Source organism: Phycodurus eques, chromosome 12 (assembly GCF_024500275.1).
Source record: "Phycodurus eques isolate BA_2022a chromosome 12, UOR_Pequ_1.1, whole genome shotgun sequence".
NCBI lineage: Eukaryota > Metazoa > Chordata > Actinopteri > Syngnathiformes > Syngnathidae > Phycodurus > Phycodurus eques.
The window spans coordinates 19,822,937-19,845,201 of record NC_084536.1 but is presented as its reverse complement, the minus strand read 5'-3'; the positions used below and the strand labels follow the sequence as shown (position 1 = coordinate 19,845,201).

At 38.7% G+C, this 22,265-nt stretch overlaps 1 protein-coding gene across 5 annotated transcripts in view; it reads left to right on the top strand.

Moving 5' to 3' along the window:
• The window catches only part of thsd7ba (thrombospondin, type I, domain containing 7Ba), a 140,907-nt gene that overhangs the window by 79,969 nt on the left and 38,673 nt on the right, over window positions 1–22,265 (top strand). For 4 of the 5 annotated variants that reach the window (XM_061692618.1, XM_061692620.1, XM_061692616.1 and 1 more), the window contains 6 exons: window positions 981–1,178; window positions 5,848–6,039; window positions 7,417–7,645; window positions 14,135–14,250; window positions 15,784–15,916; window positions 16,895–16,998. In XM_061692618.1, the coding sequence (XP_061548602.1) occupies window positions 981–1,178; window positions 5,848–6,039; window positions 7,417–7,645; window positions 14,135–14,250; window positions 15,784–15,916; window positions 16,895–16,998 (972 nt within the window). The remainder of the gene's footprint in view (window positions 1–980; window positions 1,179–5,847; window positions 6,040–7,416; window positions 7,646–14,134; window positions 14,251–15,783; window positions 15,917–16,894; window positions 16,999–22,265) is intronic. The other variant, XM_061692619.1, reaches the window with a different exon arrangement.

Here is a 22,265-nt window from a genome sequence, read left to right as displayed (position 1 = left end):
TGCTATGTTTTAGTGCTGGACACTGCAGTATTATACTCCGGAGTATCCGCCCTCAGTCTCCTCTTCAGTAACGCTCAAGACTCAAATCTCCTGATGCGGCAACTGTAACATAGTCGCAGTGCCCCCCCCCCCCCCCCCCACACATTTTATGTTACAGCCTTATTCCAAAAATGAAAAAAGAAAAGCACATCGCATCCCTTCCTGACACAACGTGAAAAAAAATGGATTAGGGGTTGTTTTTTCAAATGTATTAAAAATTTTAAAAAAAAACCTAAGAAATCCCATGTCTATAAGTATTCATAGTCTTTGCTCAATACTTCGTTGATACATCTGTGGCACAACTGGGCACAGCTATCTTTGTGCAGTTTGGCTCATTCCTCTTTGCAGCACCTCTCAAGCTCCATCACGTTGACTGGGGCTGTGTCGGTGCACAGCCATTTTAAGATCCCTCCAGAGATTTTCAATTGGATTCAAGTCTGGGGTCTGGCTTTTCTACTCAAGGACATTCACAAACATGTCCTGAAGCTACTTCTTTGATATCTTGGCTGTGTGCTTAGCGTTGTTGTCCTGCTTAAAGACGACCCTCGCACCAGTCTGAGATCAAGAGCGCTTTGGAGCAGATTTTTATCAATTATGTCAGTCTCTACGCAGCTGCATTCATCTTTCCCCCAATACTGATTCGTCTTCCAGTTAGTAAAACAGAAGATGAAAAATGCCCACTGCCTACTGCCGAAAGCGCCACGCTTCACTATAGGGATGTTAATGGCCACGTTTCCTTCAAACATGATGTCTGGCATTCACTCCAAACAGTGCAATCTTTGTCTCAAAAGACCAGAGAAGAGTAGAGCTGAGCCGAGACAAGAAAATCTGAACTAATTAAAAGTGTCAGAGGTGGTGTCCATACCAAATGGTATGGAAATCCTAGGTAATGTATTCTAACAACCTCTCTTCTTTCTCTCCTTTTTGGTCTTCTCTGTCAGGTTTCATACAAAGAAGGAGAGAGGCGTTGTGGGCATCCTGCAGTCCGCTGGATTGCTGCCCTCATCTGGTGGAGTCCATCCCCTGCGAGGACCCTGCCTGCTACCTGTGGCAAGTTCAGCAAGGCAAATGTATGCCCAACAAAAGCACCTGTGGTCCCGGAACTGTGGTCCAAAGTGTGAAGTGTGTCAGTGCTGAAGGTATAATTTTCTCTTCCTCTAGAAATAAAATTATGACAATAATCAAAAGAAGTTGCCATATAGTGCAGTGCATGTTATCTTCCTAAAAGTAGGCTGTTCGTGACCTGCCTCCATGTTGGGGAGTCAAATGAGAACCAACTGTTATTGTATATTTTTATGTGTACATAGAGTATAATTGTAATTGGTTATTTATCACATTAACCATTAGAAAGATATGTATACTGTTTAGCAAATGTTCAATGTCTTTCATTTTTCATAAGCGCAATTAAAAATGAATCATTCTTTTTAAAGAGTTTCAACAATCGTGTGCAACATTGTGATGAATGTATAATGTGATCCAATATATTATTTATTACGTGGGCATCACTGCATTTATAGCTACAGAAAAGATTCAAAGAAAACTCCATACCCCTGCTTCCTTCTCTCCATCCTTCATTCTTTCCACCTTTCCTTCCTTCCTTCATTAGTTGCCCATCCGCTAGCCAATTGTCCTGCATCAGCCACTTAGAGAGTCTAATGAATTTTGACAGGCTGACAGGCAAAGAGTCTTGATGGATATGAGGAAAATGAATGAAATTAGCCACGCTAGAATACTTTCTTAAAGAATGTTCACGTGTTGATCACCACTGCACTTTTGATTGACTTATGAGACCCTCCAAGCGCAATGAGTTGCTTCCACCCAGTGTCAGGGCCACCTCGGAGCCAAGTCAGTGTAATAATGGAAAAACGACAAGATAAAGGACCAGTGAGGCATTCTAATTAGTTGGCTGAATCACCTCAGCTGACACCTCCATGTGAAAAGAGCCCTTGCTTGACTCGACTTCCTCACCCAAGATATTTTCAATTCTTCCCAAACCTTTTGACCATGAGTGCAAGTCATCTCCATTGGCGCTACCGGAGACCTTTGTGGCAGCATCATTACAACAACAAGCGCTCATCCAGCACCTCCATCTTTCCCTTAGTCAGGGCACCATATCAATCTCACCCTAGAGGAACCTCTTGTGCCCCCCTGGGAGCTTGCAGAATATATTAGCAATTTTTTTGATTTAATTTTTTTTTTTTTTACAGTGAAACTGCTAGGGTCAAGTGCAATCCATTCTTGGACGCTGGTCAAACTCCCAATATGTTTTTTTATTTTTTGAAAGCACCAAAATAATCTTTTGCAAGGTCAAACTGTATGCACAATAAAAACGGTATTTACTGTACTGACGAAATTGTAACATTTTAACGACAAGGGTGAAATACAAAGGAGTAGGACCACAGATCTCACCTCATGCAATCTCATTTAAAAAAAAAAAAAATTAATGTCGTGCTGCTTATAGTTCCTTATAACAATTGAATAGAAGTGTTATAAAAGAATGTTGGCAAAAAAATAAAAAATAAAGTCATGAATAACAATGTTGGAAAACCTTACTTTATTTGTTATGGGGGAAAATCTAAAATTGTCTGCATCACTCAAGTGACTTGCTTCCAATAAGTCCACCTCACTCAACAATTTTTTTTTCTTTATAATTTTGTAGCGTAAATATAATTTGTATCTGATGCTTGCAACACTCAGTTTTTACTTGGTCTTTGTGAAAATAAATGTCTTATAAATTTGACAGATGACAGAGGAGAGTGTTGTTAACAAGCCTGTAAATTTTGAATGAAAGAGAGAAATCGCCAAGTACATAAAATGAGGCTTCAAAATCGTGAAAAATCAAGCCCTTCTCTAAGCACTCAAACGCTGTGGGCATTTCCGCTGAATGCGCTGAAACCACGCTCCGCTCAACTGTCAAACAAATGCGTTCATACGTCCAGCATGTTTCTAATGCCTGCACATCATATATGTTACAGCTGCAAAAATATATCCGCTTAAAGCCTCCGGTGGCTGGAATATATCCCTCTGAGTCGTCGCAAGGCTTTTCCATACAGTGACGAGAGGCGCTAGCCATTAGCTAGCTTGTGGGCTAACATGCTTCCAGACGCTGCGGACGGGTGGTGGGCTCGTCCAATACATCACCATCTCACTTGTGTTTTGTCGGTGTGAAGGTCCACCTAACAGAGATGCTTCAGGGAAAGTTAACCGTTTATTAAACACAGCGTCACAAACGCTGTTTGTTGAATCATTTGTGTGGGACCCACCTCGCAAATGAGATGTTGGAGCTCAAGGGGTTTATTCCACATAATACAGAATTTTCAACTTCATTCAGCTTGTGGCTCACACTACATGGCAGATAGTTGAGCACATGCTTTCCGCTAGTTATATACTCCCGATGTTTTACGTTTCAACATACGTCACAGGTGACTCAAGTACATCACTGGGCGCCGTTTTACGCCCCCCCCCCAAATCAGAAAAACTGAAATGGTGAAAAACTGTTTAATGCTATAGGCCCACAATTGAGTATACTACACAGTTCTCAGTCTTTGCCTGGTTTCAGCAGTTATTATATATATAGAAACTAATCTCAGAATTCACTTCACACGGTCTTTAATCAAAATTGCATGGCTGACTTCCTCATTCAACAGTATCCTCTATCAACTAAATGCCTAGTTGTATTGTTTACTAAATAGTGGTCATTTCAAAAGCATCCAGCTGATCACAGTACAGAATTCAAATTGATTCTGGGGCCCAGCAAAGAGAAATATCGCAGGGTTATTCCGGGACGCATGAGGGACGAATGCTTTGTAATATAAAGTCTGAATATACTCCTAATTACATTATGTTTTGTCTATTCGCTTGGCTTTGCCATCTGTCTATTCAATTCACTTCACATATGAGACGGTGTCCTCGGTGAACACAGATCAGCAGCCGCTGTGTATAATATCGGTACATCTTCATCAAAGCTTCTTTGTTGACAGAAATTACTACTGATTACACACCAATTCAAGTACTGAAACCTTCATTATCACAATACTGTTTATCATGATTGTATGTATTGTGTGTTAGTTTGCAAGCCTGGTATGATTGGGTTGATCGGATTTAGCTGTTCCTTTAGCACTTTAGTTCAATTGGTAATCACATTTACAGTGGAATAAGTCCAATGAAAATCCGCACTTTGAAACAAGACCTCCTCAACCTGTGATGCTCTTATGATTTGATTGATCCACATTGTACGATTTTTATCTAAAATTGTTACTTTTGAGCCCAAAGTCTATCAACCAACTGAACGCCTTTACCGTCTACCTGAACTAACTCTTTTTTATCAGTCTGGAACGCTCACACAACATGTTAAAATTGTCATACATTTAACAGTGTCATTAAGAGTATAACGCATGCCTCAAAAAAATCAATCGTGATTTTTGATAGCTTTTCAGAGACCCTTTTTGATAGTTACCAGTTTCTTTTTAAAGTGCCCTGTTATTTTATATAGCTTTATCTAAAAGGCCGTCTGAGGCGATTTGATGCGATTATTAGCAGACAAGCAAAGGGAAGCGCTTTATCCATAACTACCTCAGTTAAAAGATTCATCGGTGAGTGGGTGAGCGGAACAAAAAAATATTTCAATAGGCATTCAGGTAGCGGCGGTGTTATCTGAGAAAAAGCCACAACTACCGTTTCCTGTATTAATAATGCAAAAGAACCTCAGGGCAGCCATCTATTTGCAGAGTTTCCCCTCCCATGTTGTCTCTCTTTCACAGACATACACACACACACAGTTATGACTCAAGATGTTAATATTTTCATATTACCATTGTTTGTAGCAGTTTTTGTTTTTGTAGTTCAACATATATTGATTAATGGGTCATTTATTTTTTTGCATTGCTGTTGAATGGATAGGACATTTCTATATTATTAACATAGTTACGTGCAAAATTGTATAATAAGCCTCAAGCAATCCAAGCAGTGTTTTCTATGAGCTGACATATTTGATTTGCAAGTTGTGAAACTATCCAAAATAAAATCATTTCTAAACTGGTTAGAAGTTGTTTTTCAGTTTATACAGTAATTGCCATAAGCCATTGCCCCAATGTCACCAGTGGGATTTTATCAATGCCTCCAGCAGACTTATGGCTCCATTGTACACACTGCAGTTATTTTACTGGCTGTAGTGAGATCAGTGTTGCTTTATGGACAAAAGGTCTTCCAAAATCCCCAAAGGAGTCTTTCATATCTTTGTAATGAAGTGATACCCACATTTGCGCTGTAAACGTCTTCTTTTCTTGTACCAAGGCTCCTGGAGAGGAAATAAAACAACAAATTGGTGTCAAATCTGTCCTCGGGTTGTTATTGTTAAACCATTTTACATTTTTTAAGAGTTCAAACAAGATAATGATGCTGCTCTGTGTGAGATCCCATGATGTTTCATGTGATCAGGTTGACAGTTGATCTGACCCCAGAGAGTCTTGTGGCCCTTAAATATGGGCGCATTTGGAAAATGCTGTATTGTGAAAACTGAATCTCCGTTTTTGATGACCGAGAGTTTTATTGGGAGCATTTATAAACATTCCATTAGAGCAAGATAAAGGAAGAAGGACATATTGTAAATCTGCAACACATTACCACACTCATTATCCTTTGATTAGAATAAAAATTATTTTATTTCTTTTGTTTTGGATGTTTAGAGAGATTTCCAGATGATTTTTGCTTTCATTTTGTATTGGAAGAATGTTTCCAGTAGCTAGGGGGTGTTCATTTGATTTTTTTTTTTTTTTTTTTTTTTTTACTTTTCTTGTTTCCCTTGCCCAGGTGAGGATGTTCCCATGACTTACTGTGCAGAAGGGCTTCCACCGACCCAGGCGCCCTGCGAGGTGCCTTGTCCTGCAGACTGCGTTGTTAGCGCCTGGTCCTCCTGGTCGCCCTGCTCACACAGCTGTGCCTCTAAAACTGCAGAGGGCCGACAAAGTCGCACACGCACTGTGTTGGCCCTCCCAGGAAAAGGTGATTTTATTTTGGCGTGATTATATTTTCTGTCAGAACTACACGGACCTTTACCCCCCCCCCACATGCACACTTACAGCTCATCTGTGTTTATGATATCCATCTGTCAGCAACAAGCACAGAGGTGATCATTTTGTCACCCAAACCTTTACCTGTAAGCGCTAACTACACTTTGAGATGCTATTGAAAATGTTAAATGTGACATTGATTGGTGGAGCTAAAACCCCACTGGAAATGTGTCTGACATTCTGCCACAAATAAGATTTTCGCTGTGATAATATGGCCCTGCCTGCATTCTCCACTTTCCTTACAGTAAGGCTAAATGCTGGACTCTAATGTAGCTGTTTGTACCTTTCCCAGGGCCAAATAGGTAGCAACATGTTCCCAAGATGTAAAGTGTCAAGGGTACAAAGAGAACACATTTACCAGTACTTCCCTATTGATCCCTCAAACTAGGCAAGAAGCTTGGAATGTACTAGAATATCGATGGACTGACAGACGAACAGGCAACTAACAAATTCAGGCTTCCGCAACTGAAAGTAGTGAAAATTTGAAAAGGATGGAAGGAACATGAACTTGTTTCAGAAGTGGCATAACATCCAGAAAATGTCTTTTTTAAGCTGTGGCATGATGCCTCAGCAAATCTGCATTGGGTGGACAACATCAAACAGCCGTATTATAACACCAAAAGAAGATTTTCTTGTTTAGATTTGAAAAAAAAATAGCTCACAAAAAATATTTCTGTGTTATAGTGACCCATGACAATTACACTATAATGCCAGTCAACAACCAAAAGGTGCAATGCTCAGCGTTTAATGCCAAACTGTCTTTTACTGTTAGGCGTCTGAAATTAAGTTTCGTGATGTGCAACATGTTTTCTGAAGATGCTAATTACAGTTTTGAAGATATAGGATTTTCCATTGAAAAGGCATATTAAAAAGACATTTCTTAATATGCCTTTTCAATGTCTTGTTGGAACTATTGCATGTCTTTACCGTAATTATGATTGTACAAAAATAAGAGTGTAATGGGTTTAATGAGTAGTTGGGATCATCTATGCACTTGTGTCTGTAGAGTTTGAAGTGCAACACTTATGATTTGTATGAAGCTGTTTACTGTATGGCTTTACCATTATGCCCTTTTGTCTCCACCATTATAAAAAGAAGTGTTTCTCAATGGGCCACCACCGTTTGTTTTGTCAATAAGGATAGTCTTTGGTATGAATGCCTTAAATTTTAAATCATTAACTTTTTGAAAATAGGACGTTAAACCTGGCATCTTCAGCATGGGAGACATTTACCCATATAAAACCAAGGCAGCATTAAAAAAAATAGTAATAATGTTTTTTTTGTTTGTTTTGTTTTTTGTCTGGCCCAGAAGGTAAAGAATGTCCAGGCGCGCCAGCTTTGGAGGAGTGGAGAGTTTGCAATGACCATCCTTGCCTGGTATTCTATTGGGAGGCTTCAACATGGGGGCCCTGCCTTAACAATACTTTGGATCTCAATGGAACAAACGTCTGGAATAGCATCGCTACCTGTGCTATGGGAGTCCAAATTCGTAAAGTCACATGTATGAAGATGAATGGTGGATCGGTTGTGAGCAAAAGGTATGTTGTACAACCTGTCGTATCAGTACGATTGATTCATACGCAGTATTTGTTGGATTTTACACGTCATAGTTTAGATTTAGAAATTAGCATGCCAACTCTGATAACTAAATGACAGCATGTACTGCGTATTGTGAAGTGGAATGAATGCATTGTGTCATTGCAAAAAAAAAAAAGAAGATAATTCAGAAAATAAAACTAACATGGAAACGTACAATTAGAAAACTTAAACAATAGTACTTCAAAATACAGCACATGCTCTGTGGATTGAATTGAATTTTTACCAATTATTTTTCTTCTGTCTTCTCTTCATTTCCTTTTGTTAAAGTTTAACGTTAAGTTTAGGTTTTTTAATTGTGAATTATGTAAGAAAGGAATATTTATTTATTTTTTTATTTTTTTTAAGCTAAGATGTCAATGGCATATTCATTTCATTCATGGAATTTTAAAATCTTCCCAGAGTGGGTGTTGTGTTTTGAAATTGTATTTCTTAACTTTTGCACATTTGGCTTTTTTTTTTTTTCTTCTTTGTGATCACATTTAACCTTATCTTTGACCACTGTTGCTACTACTCCACACAACACAATTCCAAACGCTGTTATTTTAACAATGCTAATGACAGCACCAGGAAAAGGCATAAATAATTCATAAAATGTTGCCCTTCTTTAGCTCCATATATAATTGACAGTGCTCTAAACTGAATTATAGAAGGGATTTTTACCCCTTACCCTTGTCCTACCTCCCGCACAAATACAAAGGTTGTATTAAGAGTTGACAACATGGCAACAGGTTATCCTTTAGCAGAGCGGATGGTAACATAAAACACCTTACATCACTATTCACTAATCACTGATAATGGTGTTATTTTATGTTGTTTTTGGATTTTTCATGTATATATAAACAATATAATGTCATCTGCTCAAACCGTCCTGTGGTCTGAATTGTTGATCAGTAGTAATAAATGTATCTTTACATCAAAATAAACTATTCATTTGCTGTTAGATAGTTTATCACTAATTCAATTTTCATGTTAATTTTTAACATAGGACCCATATATCATACTTGTTAATTTCTCTTATGTAAGCAGCTTTTGCTTCTTGTTAATGTTTGATGAAGAGTTGTTAAACCTGACAAATTTGAATGATTAAAAAGATTGCCAAGAGAATAAAATAAGGCTTCAAAATCATAAAAAATCAAAAGCCGTAACCTCCGCTGTCAGAGGATGTGTTCGCTGAATGCGCTGGAAGCACGCCCGACTCATTTGGAACCCATTTTAGCCCTGCCCAAAAAAATATGAAAAACTGAAAGGGTGAAAAAACTGCTTGACACTGTTTCTCCCCAATTGTCTTTGCACATGTTTTCAACAATAATCTTCAAACATCTCTAATGTATTTAGAAACAAATTTCTGAATTCACTTTACAGGGTCTTCAAAAGAAAGTAATTGAGTTTGCCTGTATTTGTGTATGATTATTCTATACTGGCATATACTCTATGTTTCAACCAGATCTCAAAGATGTGCACAAAGTCATAACATTTGAAGAATCCAGCATTTTAAATCTGTTTTTTGAAACCATAGAAGCAATGGCAATGGGCTGACAACCACAGTGAAGGGAATTTTGCCTTGGTGTTCATAGGTTGTAATTTTCAACACACATTTTACAGACACCATTTCCCAGATTTTTGTGGGACATCCTTTTGTTAGGCCTCCTAAGGGGAAATTACATTTTTACACTCTGCTACATTCAACATGCTCTACACTTGGCCAAAAATACGCACATGCACAATCAGGATCCTTTGGGCATGTACAAATGAATGCCTCGAGCAGTTGGGGGTTCCGTGGCTTGCTCAAAGCATTTTGCTTGGGGAATGAACTGGCACCTCTTCAGCATCAAGCCCTAATCTTTGGTCAGTGGTATTATTTGTACCAAGCCATCCTACAAGGACAACAAGTGAACTGCCCACAGACTGAGCTACTATGACAAGGGTTCGGCTATTGACTACTGCATGACTTGAGCATTTTATCTTTTGGTATTATTGCATTCATTTATTTATTTTTTTTGCAAGTGTGAAATGTGTAGAGGCACACTTCTTCGTCAATTAATAATTCAGCGAGGGATTGGGCAATTCCTAGCAGTTCTCACAATTATCATCACTATCTCTTCGAGAAAGATTTCTAGTCCTCCAGCCCATTAGGTATATTGTTTCACACATAACAAAAATATTCTTTTAAAAATATTGATCTCATGAAGTACAATAACAGCATCATCTTTTTTTTATGTGAAACTGTTTGATAAATGCTTGATAAATGCTAACAGCAAGCAACATCTTTCCCTAATCATTTGTGTGTTGATCTGAATTGAAAACACAAAACAGAAGGGAAAAGGCAAGGTTTGGGAAATCTGCTCACAACTCTAAAACATCATCTTACAATTCTGTTTCCAATGTTGAAACAGTTTGGTCAGTTTCCTTTTTTTTAAAATTTTTTATTTTCATTTTTTTTTGCTCCAACACCACTGTGCCCGAGTGCATAAAACACTATCTCTAAAGCCATGCACAGCAAGAACTTGCACAGAATCCTGACCTCGACTTTATCAAACACCAGTGAGATGAACAAAAGCAGACATTTTGAGCTGGGTCTTCTCTCAAGTCACGAATGGTCTTCTGGGTGACGAGACAAATATTCCTACAGACACACGCCAACATTTTGTAGAAAGTCTTCCGAGCCTTTAGTTTCAAAAGGAAAAGCAATAACATATTTTCTTTTTTCATTTTCACATCATATAGACGCGTATTGGCTATGAAAACTATGATGGAAAAACTATATATTAATACACAAAATGGGGCTGTGATATTTAAAAAGATACATTGCATGTTTTCAGTATTTCATAATTTTCATAGATTGAATATGTGCGATGAGTGTATATACAGCACTTGGTGTTCCACACCATAGTTTTTACACAGTGACGATATGTCTCAAAGTCTTATTCTTGGAGTAGCTGACAATATCCCCCAGCTGCACAGTTGCATTACTGTGTCCTTTGGCATGCATCACTGCAAAAAGGGAAGGAGGATAAAGTTGAGGCAGGAAAGTTGTATGTCTCATGCTCGCTGTACTTGGGTGTACTTTGATCAGGTTCTTGTGCCTGCTGACTTTCTGCTACTGGCAGAATGTGGCACCATGCTGAGTCTCAAGTGAGACCTGTATCTCGGTTGCTTGGTCGAGTAAAGTCACTTAGTGGGGGGAAAAACTAGCTCTGCTCCTGGTGTTTATGTGAAAAAATGTGTGTGTGTGTGTGTGTGTGTGCGTGTGTATTGGGGATATACAGAAGAATACCTCCTAGTGGATGAATACATCAAATCATATGATTTACTGTACATAGCCGCATGAATTATGAAACATTTCAAAGTTGCAGCATTGACAAAATCCTGCCAGCGGCTTGTCATAAAATATGTGACGCCAGATATATGACGGCTTAAAGAGGGATTAGACAACGCAATGATTTTCCATGAACAAAAGTACGCTGGTTAAATATCATTAACGATGTGTCCTTGGAACTGAATAATTGGTCGGTGAACAATTTGTTTAGCCTTACTTTTGTCAGGTTTAATTAGCAGGCATGCTGCGGACTTTAATTGATTTTTCCCGCGGGAGTCTCCTGGGTCTTCATGGTACTTACTAATAGTGGACAACTGATGCTATGCTTGCAAGCACGGATACGCATATTCACATTAGTGTTTAAAGAATTGCTATCAACCTATAGACACAAAGTGCCATAACCGTTTGCATTGAAGTAATTAATCAATGGGACATATGAATGATCACTGAAGCTTTCCCCAGGGAGACATAGATTCCACCAGTGACACAGAATTGGCATTTTACCACCTCATTAGGATGCTATTGGAATAATTAGCCAGCATGTTGCAATGTGGTACGCACGAGTTCCTAACAGTTCTGAGGTTCTGCGTTTGAATCTCAGCTCTGTCTTTCCCTTCCAAAAACATGTATGTTCGGTTAATTGAAGACCCAAATTGTTCATAGACGTGAATGTGAGTGTGAACATTTGTTTGTCTATATGTGCTCCTGGAAACCAGTCCAGTCAGCTGGGAAAGCCTCCAGCTCAGCCGTGACCCTAACGAAGGCAAGCACTTTAGAGGATAGTTAGGTGGATGGATTTTATGGGGGTTTTTTTTTCAACTAACAAAATTTTCTTCCACCAACCTATCTGGCTTATAGTGATTATACTACTGTAAAACCATGTTAAAAACAAAGGCAAAGAGTTTTTCCATAAAAATAAATAGCAGTATGAAATTGGTTCTCTCTAACATTTTTTTTAAGGTCCCATTTAAAGTAACTTTTTCAGATGTGCTTTTTGTCCAATTACAACTAAAAAGGAATATTTGTGCCTGAATGGAAAGAAAGGCGAAAAAAAGAAAGAAACATAGAAAGACAGAGGGTAAAAACATGGGAAAACTTACCAAACATACCAAAAGTAAAAGTTAAGGAAAAACCACTCCTTTGGACCCTCAACTCTTGAACGCCTTAAAGCTGCAGTTGTCAGACAAAAATATTTCAACACTTTTATCCATATAAAATGACGACTACTTTCCAAAAATATGACAACTTGTACAACCCCAATTCCAATGAAGTTGGGACGTTGTGTTAAACATAAATAAAAACAGAATACAATGATTTGCAAATCATGTTCGACCTATATTTAATTCAATACACCACAAAGACAAGATATTTAATGTTCAAACTGATCAACTTGATTGTTTTTAGCAAATAATCATTAACTTCAAATTTTATGGCTGCAACACATTCCAAAAAAGCTGGGACAGGTGACTGAGAAAGTTGAGCAATGCTCATCAAACACCTGTTTGGAACATCCCACAGCTGAACAGGCTAATTGGGAACAGGTAGGTGCCATGATTGGGTATAAAAGGAGCTTCCCTGAATTGCTCAATCATTCACAAGCAAAGATGGGGTGAGGTTCAACTCTTTGTGAACAAGTGTGTGAGAAAATAGTCGAACAGTTTAAGGACAATGTTCCTCAACGTACAATTGCAATGAATTTACGGATTTCATCATCGACGGTCCATAATATCATCAAAAGGTTCAGAGAATCTGGAGAAATCACTGCATGTAAGCAGCAAGGCCGAAAACCAACATTGAATGCCCGTGACCTTCGATCCTTTAGGTGGCACTGCATCAAAAACCGACATCAATGTGTAAAGGATATCACCACATGGGCTCAGGAACACTTCAGAAAACCAATGTCAGTAAATACAGTTCGGCGCTACATCCGTAAGTGCAACTTGAAACTCTACTATGCAAAGCAAAAGCCATTTATCAACAACACCCAGAAACGCCGCCGGCTTCTCTGGGCCCGAGCTCATCTAAGATGGACTGATGAAAAGTGGAAAAGTGTTCTGTGGTCCTACGAGTCCACATTTCAAATTGTTTTTGGAAATTGTGGACGTCGTGTCCTCTGGGCCAAAGGGGAAAAGAACCATCTGTGATGGTTTGGGGCTGTGTTAGTACCAATGGCATGGGTAACTTACACTTCTGTGAAGGCACCATTAATACTGAAAGGTACATACAGGTTTTGGAGAAACATATGCTTCCAGTCCAAGCAACGTCTTTTTCATGGACGCCCCTGCTTATTTCAGCAAGATGATGCCAAACCACATTCTGCATGTGTTACAACAGCGTGGCTTCATAGTAAAAGAGTGCGGGTAGTAGACTGGCCTGCCTGCAGTCGAGACATGTCTCCCATAGAAAATGTGTGGCGCATTATGAAGCGTAAAATACGACGACAGAGACCCCGGACTGTTGAACAGCTGAAGCTGTACATCAAGCAAGAATGGGAAAGAATCCCACCTACAAAGCTTCAACAATTCGTGTCCTCAGTTCCCAAACGTTGATTGAATGTTGTTAAAAGAAAAGGTGATGTAACACAGTGGTAAACATGACCCTGTCCCAGCTTTTTTGGAACGTGTTACAGCCATAAAATTCCAAGTTAATGATTATTTGTTAAAAACAATAAAGTTGATCAGTTTGAACATTAAATATCTTGTCTTTGTCCTGTATTAAATTAAATATAGGTTGAACATGATTTGCAAATAATTGTATTCTGTTTTTATTTATGTTTAACACAACGTCCCAACTTCATTGGAATTGGGGTTGTACAATGAATGTATATCTTGATGCTACAACAATTTTTCGGAGAGGCCCCAATACTCCTCTGCCAAACGGCCTGTGTGAGAAAATTGTATTTTTTTTTTAATCTATCTACATTTTGCCTGGGCTCGTATAAGCAGTGGGGGAAAATAATCAATCATGTTTCCTGTGGGAAGATGTGTGATGTCAAGGATGGGGCACTTGTTTCACTGCACGTTCCTGTTCCCAGTAAGACTGAGGACGTTTATCACTCATCGCCTGAGGGATGAGTAGAATAAAGGACCACTCTTTGTGTGTATGCGTGTAGATGCCCAGATTCTGCTCGTCCGGAAACCGTCCGGCCCTGTGTTCTTCCCTGCATGAAAGACTGCATCGTGACACCCTTCAGCGAATGGACGCCCTGCCCATCAACCTGCATGCCAGGTAGCCTTGAACATGCATTACGGAACCTATTCTAGAATTGTAAGGCTGCATTTACACAGCAGGTCCAAGTGCCCAGTTATGATTTCATATCGAGGGTCTGAACCTTTGCTGTAGTTTTGATAGAAAAACACTTCTGTTTTATTTTTATTTTATTTGGGTGCATTTCATTGTTTGGAGTATTTGGGTAGATGTGCATGTTTACACATTATCAATTAGCATTTTTATGACATTAGTCTGAAGGTTGTTTACTTAGCTTATGCTGCAGTCACATTGCCTGATATCCAATTCACATCATGTTTTTATTGATGTTTGGAAAAGGCCCGATTCTGATCTGAGGATATATATCTGGATACAACCTAATATATTTACCACAACTTTTGGGGCTCAACAAAAACAATGTCGCCTTGGAAATTTAAGTCTCTCCGAAAGATTATGCCGCATCATGGGCCATTGATGTTTTTTTTCTTCTAACTAATATATAATATAATACATTGGCTTACGCATTATGAGAAAAGGGATTCTTCATGGAAAAATAATCAAAACAATTGTGTTAACAACTCATCTCTATAAATATTCTGTGGCTCATTGGACCACCGATGATGCAGTCACATTTGATTTCACCATATTTAATGTGAGGTGATGAGACTTTGGTCATTACAATGTCGTATGTCCAGAAACCAAGGACTGTGTTTTGGAGGAAATTATACATACACAGGAAAACTAGTCATTATCTCATCATCTTTGAGACTACTTGTTTTCAAGACATGCAGTCAAAAGTTTTTACTCTGAAAATGGGAGGAATGGAAGAAAATAAATATCATGCAAACAAACTGTCAAATTGATTTTTTATTTTTTTTTGCAGGAAGTTGCTTATAGTCTGTATATTGTGGTAAGAAACATAAAACAACACATTTGGAAATTTGTGTTTGGCTGCAACAATGCTTGCCAATCCAGTTTATACTGGTGGAACACTTGTTTGCATTTAAATGATGCCATTTTTTCATGTACCTACATTGTGGAATGAGCAGCACAACTGAGTATGTACCTTTCTATGCCTGATAACCTATTGAGCTGTTTCTATTGACTCTTGTTTGGCCAAACGGCTCCCCTCAGTGTTCAGTTGGGTTGGGGTCAGGGCAGATGCAGGGCAAACTCTGGAATGTCATCTTTGTGGGGACGAGCTGTAACATCTTGGGGGATGGAGTTCTATCCTAGAATGTGGAGATGTTGATTTCTGGTTGCGGAATGTCATCTTGTTATCTCTGCACAGAGACTTGACTTGTTTTTCCAACTTATACAGATCATACAAATGTAGGAGAAACCCAATGGTCACTGTACCATGGCTCATGCTCATGCGGGTACTGGAATAGGGATTGTTTGGCAAAGGCAGTGAAGATTTTGTACATTTTACATGGCCGCAACATGCATACTCTGTCTGCTGCTCATCCATAAATGCACGTTCTCTACAAATGCGGCATAATTCTTTTACACAGCCTGTGTGTCAGACCGTTTTTGTTTTGTTTTTTCCAACAGAGAATACCACCTCTGCCACACAGTCTCGGTATCGAACTATCATTCAAACGTCTGCCAATGGAGGTCAAGAGTGCCCAGACACTCTTTATGAAGAAAGGGAGTGTGAATCACTCCCAACATGTCCAATTTACAGGTAAAACATTTTCTTGCTTCCTATCTATGAGTAAACTAGACTTAATATGTTTAACACTGAAATAGCATATTATAAGAAGTAAGGTGTACAGTATATGACACTTGTTCATTAACGGGGAATGACGTTAAAATGACTTGATAGGTGATTATTCTGTCTGCGAGGCAGTGAGTGAAGGTGTCAGAGTGTGATTTGTGATTGGAGAGTGAGCCAGGGGGCGGGGCTAATGGAAGGAGGGAAATGAGCCTCTGTGTGGGGTGAAGGCTTGAGCGAAACACTAGCCGAATGTTTTTCTTTGGCGTAGTTATGGCCGCATTAACCGTTGATTTTCACAATAAAGATGTTGTTGATCGACCACTGCTTGTCTTTCTGTGAGGCATCCTTGATTGGTGATTAACCAACTTCAACTCTGTCATTATGGAGTGGTAAAGTCAACTAATCGGTTCAACCCATGTTATGAGCACACAACAAAAGTGGGGAAAAAAAAAAAACATTTGAGCACGACGAAACTCTTGTTTACTTGTAGCAATGTTGGAAGGCTATTTTTATCTTAAGGAGTTTCTTTTTGCCTTATTCAAGTGTTTTGTATGTGGCAACAAGTGGCCCAAATCAATTGTAAACCAACAATAACGTAAATATTTCTCATATGAAACGGAAACCCACAACAAAAGTGAAAAACAATTTAAACCTTGCAGAAAGGTTTTGTGCTTACCTATTTTATTTTTATTTTTTTTGCAATTTTCACACATACAGTAGGCTACTGTATACCACATGGAAACTTTGCTTACACAGAATACATATTGAAAAGCTTTTCCATTTTACTGTTGGTCTTATTGTCTTGCTCATGTTTTCTGCATGGAGACAAAAAGGGGCCCAGATAATCAATTCTAAACCAACAAAATGTTGAACGCCTGTGATGTTGCTTGTGGGTTTACAAGCCATCAGTAATCCTTGTCTTTGTTTTGTTCTTTTTCCATTAAGGTGGAGGATACACAAGTGGCATGCCTGTACCTTAGTCCCTGATTCTGTCCAACGTAGCTTATCTCGACCGGCAGAAACCTGTGGAAATGGGTTAGAAACAAGAGGCAAGTGTTCTTATTCTTCTTATATAAGACTTACTCCACAAGTATTTGTGTTTCAGTACTCGTTAGATAGTTCTAAGCTTCCATGTAGTTAACTGTCGTTATTTAATGAGTCCTAATGGTCCTTTCATAACGGCTCCTTTAACAAACAACTGATGGAGCTATAAAACACAGAGGCAATTTGTCCTAAGAGTATAATAAGATGAATCTTTCTGTCTGTTGTCTTGACGATCTCATCACGTCACTGGTTCCTTATTAATGGAGCAAGCCGGACAGCCACAGGCACACAACAGACAGAGATAATTTACCCTTGGAGCACACAAACAACAAAACACTCATACGACTATTATGGACAATTTTAAGCAAAGCAGTTTTATACAGACACTCTAGTTTTGGTCAAATCCTGTTTATAGATCCATCCATCCATCCATTTTCTACACCGCTTATCCTGGTTAGGGTCACGGGGCGCTAGAGCCTATCCCAGCTGACTTCGGGTGAAAGGCGGACTCCACCCCGAACTGGTCTCCAGTCAGTCGCAGGGCACATATAGACACGGACAACCATTCGCACTCACATTTGCACCGTCACTGAGTGGGAACCGTACCCACGCTGCCCACACCAAAGTCAGGCGAGTGCACCACTACACTGTTTATAGATATGAGCGCTAAATTGCACATTTAATTGCTTTTACTAAGAAGGTGCAGTTTACTCCATGGATGTTGTTCTGCAGTAGGTTTATAAAGAATCCACCGTTGTCTCCACCTTTGTGCAACCAGAGTGGTTGTTGTATAACACACTGCGTATGCACGTAATTACTTGAACTACCAAGGATGAATGGAGATATGCATAAAAAGTACTTAATTTACACCTAAAATCAGTGCTTTCATTGGAAGCACATTTGCTGCCTCACAAATTATAGTTTGATTGTGCATAACTGATTGTGACCTTCACGTATGTTCAATCCGGAAGATAAACCTTTTCTCACACAACCAGACACTTTGGTGCACCAAAGCTCTTCAAGTAGGCCAAAAGTGGCAAGCATCGGTATTAAGGACATACTGTACCTGCCCTACCGAGTAGTTTTCTCTGGATGGAGTTGTCAAAATGACAGCCACTTATCATTTCATCCCATAGTTAATGTCATTTCGGTGTAATTGTGGGCTCACTAAAATGAGCATAAATTATCCTAGAAACGACCCTGCTCAAATACAGTAATGTAGTTTTATCTGAGGCTTTAAGAATTTTGCAGAATTTCTGCTCCTGTTGTTGCTCTCTTCCACTTAGCTTCATAATTGATCGACATTACTCTTGTGAATCTATGCAACATTTCCAGTAAGGAAAGGCGCATGAAGTGTCCCCAGGTGTAACGCAATCCTCCGTGACCTTTTGAGGCTCACCTTTCAGTGTGATTAAAAATGCCTTTGTTAAATACATGTGACATTTCACACACTTGGAGGCAACTTAGAATGTACCCGGAGTAGAGGGGGAAAAAACAGACCAAAAAAAAAAAACTTTAACTGAGTGGAGGGCTGCTCCAATACAATTAAAAAGCCATATCCTGTGAAACTAAAATGTATTATTGGTGCAAAGTATTGTGGGGTATGTGAAATAATTACAGCAGAGGTTCAATGAATTCATTCCAAGGGTTACTCACCTTTACTCTGTTGAATGTGTCCCACATTTAGTTTACTGATGAGTTCATGACATAATTTATTAGATAGATAAAATTTCTGTATTCTGCTAGCTTCATTTCAATATTCTCAACATGTACAGTGGTGCCTTGAGATACGAGGTTAACCCGTTACGGGATTTTTCTCGTAACTCAAAACATCTTTCCCCATTGAAATGAATAGAAATGCTATTAATCCGTTCTCGCCTCCCACCCCAAAAAAAATGTCGTAATCTGTTTTTAATAAAATATCACTCGAGAATATTGTACTTTATGAAAATGTTATCCATCCATCCATTTTCTAATGCCGCTTCTCCTCACTAGGGTCGCGGGGATGCTGGAGCCTATCCCAGCTATCATTGGGCAGGAGGCGGGGTAAACCCTGAACTGGTTGCCAGCCAATCGCAGGGCACATACAAACAAACAACCATTCACACTCACAGTCACACCTATGGGCGATTTAGAGTCTCCAATTAATGCATGTTTTTGGGATGTGGGAGGAAACCGGAGTGCCCGGAGAAAACCCACGCAGGCACGGGGAGAACATGCAAACAAAAAATTTTATATTGATAACATAATTGAATATAATGTGAATAATTGAATAATTTGTGCATCTTTTTTAATTCATTGGTGTGCGGGACTTGGCCACCGGAGAACAGTAAAATACAGTCTTGAAAACACAAAGAAGATTTACACAACTAATGTAATTGACTCAGTAAAATGCAGTAATATATTGAGGATTCAGATTATGAGGATTAAGACTATATGCCTGTAAATATTGTGATATTGTCTGTTTACAAACCCCAATTCCAATGATGTTGGAAGGTTGTGTAAAACTTAAATAGAAACCGAATACAATGATTAGCAAATCTTTTTTAACCTTTCTTTAATTGAATACACAACAAAGGCAAGACACTTAATGTTCAAACTGATGAACATTATTCTTTTATTCCAAATATTTTCTCACCACTCTGTGAACGACTGCGTGAACAATGTTTAAGAACAATGTTTGTTAACGTACATTACAATTGCAAGGAATTTAGGAATTTCATCATCTACGGTCCAAAATATGCACATCTATAATAATGCACGTCTTGTGCCTTAAAACTACCCAAATAGATTCTATGGCCTCCTGAATAGAACTGAAACTGTCTGTCTGACTCCTGAACAGCATATTAATCACACTGATGTTGGTTTAATCCATTACATAGTTTCATCATATCACAGTGTGGTATGGTTGGATTAACATGAAGATCAGATTTGGTGGGATGGGACTTGATGTCAGTAGAAAATCCATTATTATTACACATTATGATGGAAAATGTAACTGGTTCTGGGGTTTGACTGATAAAGACTATAAATAGAAAGAAACTTGATTAAATATATAGTATTTCAGTAAGATTCTCTCCCAAGTCCTATAATATGAGGAAAAGCTGGAGTGTGAGCCTTTTCAAAGAGTGCCCTTTCAGCAGTTCTTCCAAATGTATCACCTTTCCAACTTCGTGTATAATTAAAGACGATCCCTGTCTGCGGGTGAGATGACGTGAAATACCACACGTGGACTTTGGCAACCCTGAGGCTGAACAAATTCTTTTAAAAACAGAATTGAAGGTTAAATGTTTGCACTGCTGGAATCTCCCAACAAGGGGACACTGAGGTTGACAGAATGGGCGAAGGACTTGATAGTACACCGGATCAGGGAAAATACAAGTTCAAGCGGACGGCATTTAATTACGATTCGCACAAATAAATAATCCCACAGTCATGATAGTTGGTTGAAAAATCAGCATCATTTACATCTAATTGGTCGGTTATCAAGTGTTCTCCTTCGCTTCTCACACATTGAGAATGTAGATATCGTCCTCATATGACGTTACATATAGCATTTACATAAATATATATATATATATATATATATATATATATATATATATATATATATGTTACATTGAATGTTTGACACTGACACAATCATTTGTGAATGGTTACTGAATAACTGTTTATACAGGTATAATAATCAAAACGTGAAGCAGTATACAGCTCAATTTACATTACATTCTTTATTTTGTTATTATAGGCTTGTTTTCAGCAAAATTTGTGTTTTATGGGCCATTATTTTATTTACTTCCTGTGTTATTTCTTGTATATCTTTCCTGCGGTGAATGATTTTACTAAAAAACATCTGTCATGTCCACTGTAATGCAGCCATGTGGGCTCTGTATGTAATTAAGCACTCCACATTTGCTCTGCGGACAAATATAGAGTTTTTGTCAGAGGGCAAAATTTAAAAGTCAAAGAGAAATCAATGAAGTGGACGAAGGGCATGTTTGTAGATCAGTGACTCCACAACGACACGCAAAGTGTTGGGGGAGGTAGGGAAGCTTTATGGAAATTATGCCTTGTCTAGTGGTCGTAAATGTGTACAGTAGCTGATGCCTTATCACCACTAGCCCATGTTTGAGCAATATTTTTTAAGAAGACAATTTCCCATAATCGACACAAAATAGAACTGAAGGATGAATATTTCTCATTACTCTGTCGTTAGTGTCGACTGAATATCTTAATGAGTGTGTAAAACGATGCCTTTACTGTGCTGGCATATTGGGAAGTGTGTATTATCATGTCTACAATTGTTCTCCAGCAAAACCACGTGGTAAGAAATCAAGAGATTCTCTTTCACACGGATTCCCTCTGTTGAGTCAAGGATTAGATCGTAGAGTTCCTTGCTGCATAAACTTGCACGAATGAGGTCCTTCCTGTAAAACCCTGTGTGGCTATGAATATTTTCTTATTGATCCACAGCTGACCTAAACCTTATTTGCATGCATGTTTTTTTGTTTGTGACTTACTCTTAAACAAATTATATATAACTTGTACATTTTAACTAATTCATGTTCATGAGCTACTGTAGGATGCCAAGAAAAGCTTGATTTTCCTTTTGTGACATTTGTCCAGTGAGAAATGAGCCATCAATCTTCACGTCTACCTGCTTTTTATGTCACATGTAATTTGACCATATGACAAAGCCACAACTCTCTGGAGATCAATAGTTCCATCACAAACATGTCTGTTAATATTAATTAAGACGACGTGCAAGATCTTTCCAACACAAACGTAGTAAACATTTAGCTGAAGATATAATTTTTTTGCAAGTCTTATTTTATTTATAATTTACGATAAGATACCATTGCATTATGTATTAAATATTGTCCTGGCATCCTCATCATCATATTGACTGTTTTGCATTAATATGATTATGCACATTACAACTGATGTAAACGTAGCCTTCCTTTGACCTGACACGCTGGTGGGAGGCAGATCTATGGGAACAAAATATTATCATGTTTGTGTGTGGCTGTGGAAAGTTCTCTTTTGTCTATTATGAATGCGCTCATATTATTTAGAGCAGAGAAATATCTCATGGGACCTGTGATTGGCTGGCGACCAGTTCAGGGTGTACACCGTCCTGTCGTCTGAAGTCTGTCGGAATAGGTTCCAGCTCACCTGCAACCAGATAAAGAATGCTGCCCTCATTCCTCGCTGCCAATCCCGTGGTCCCATTTGTGTGAATATTTTAAGACGGGTGGCGATCGGAAAGCCA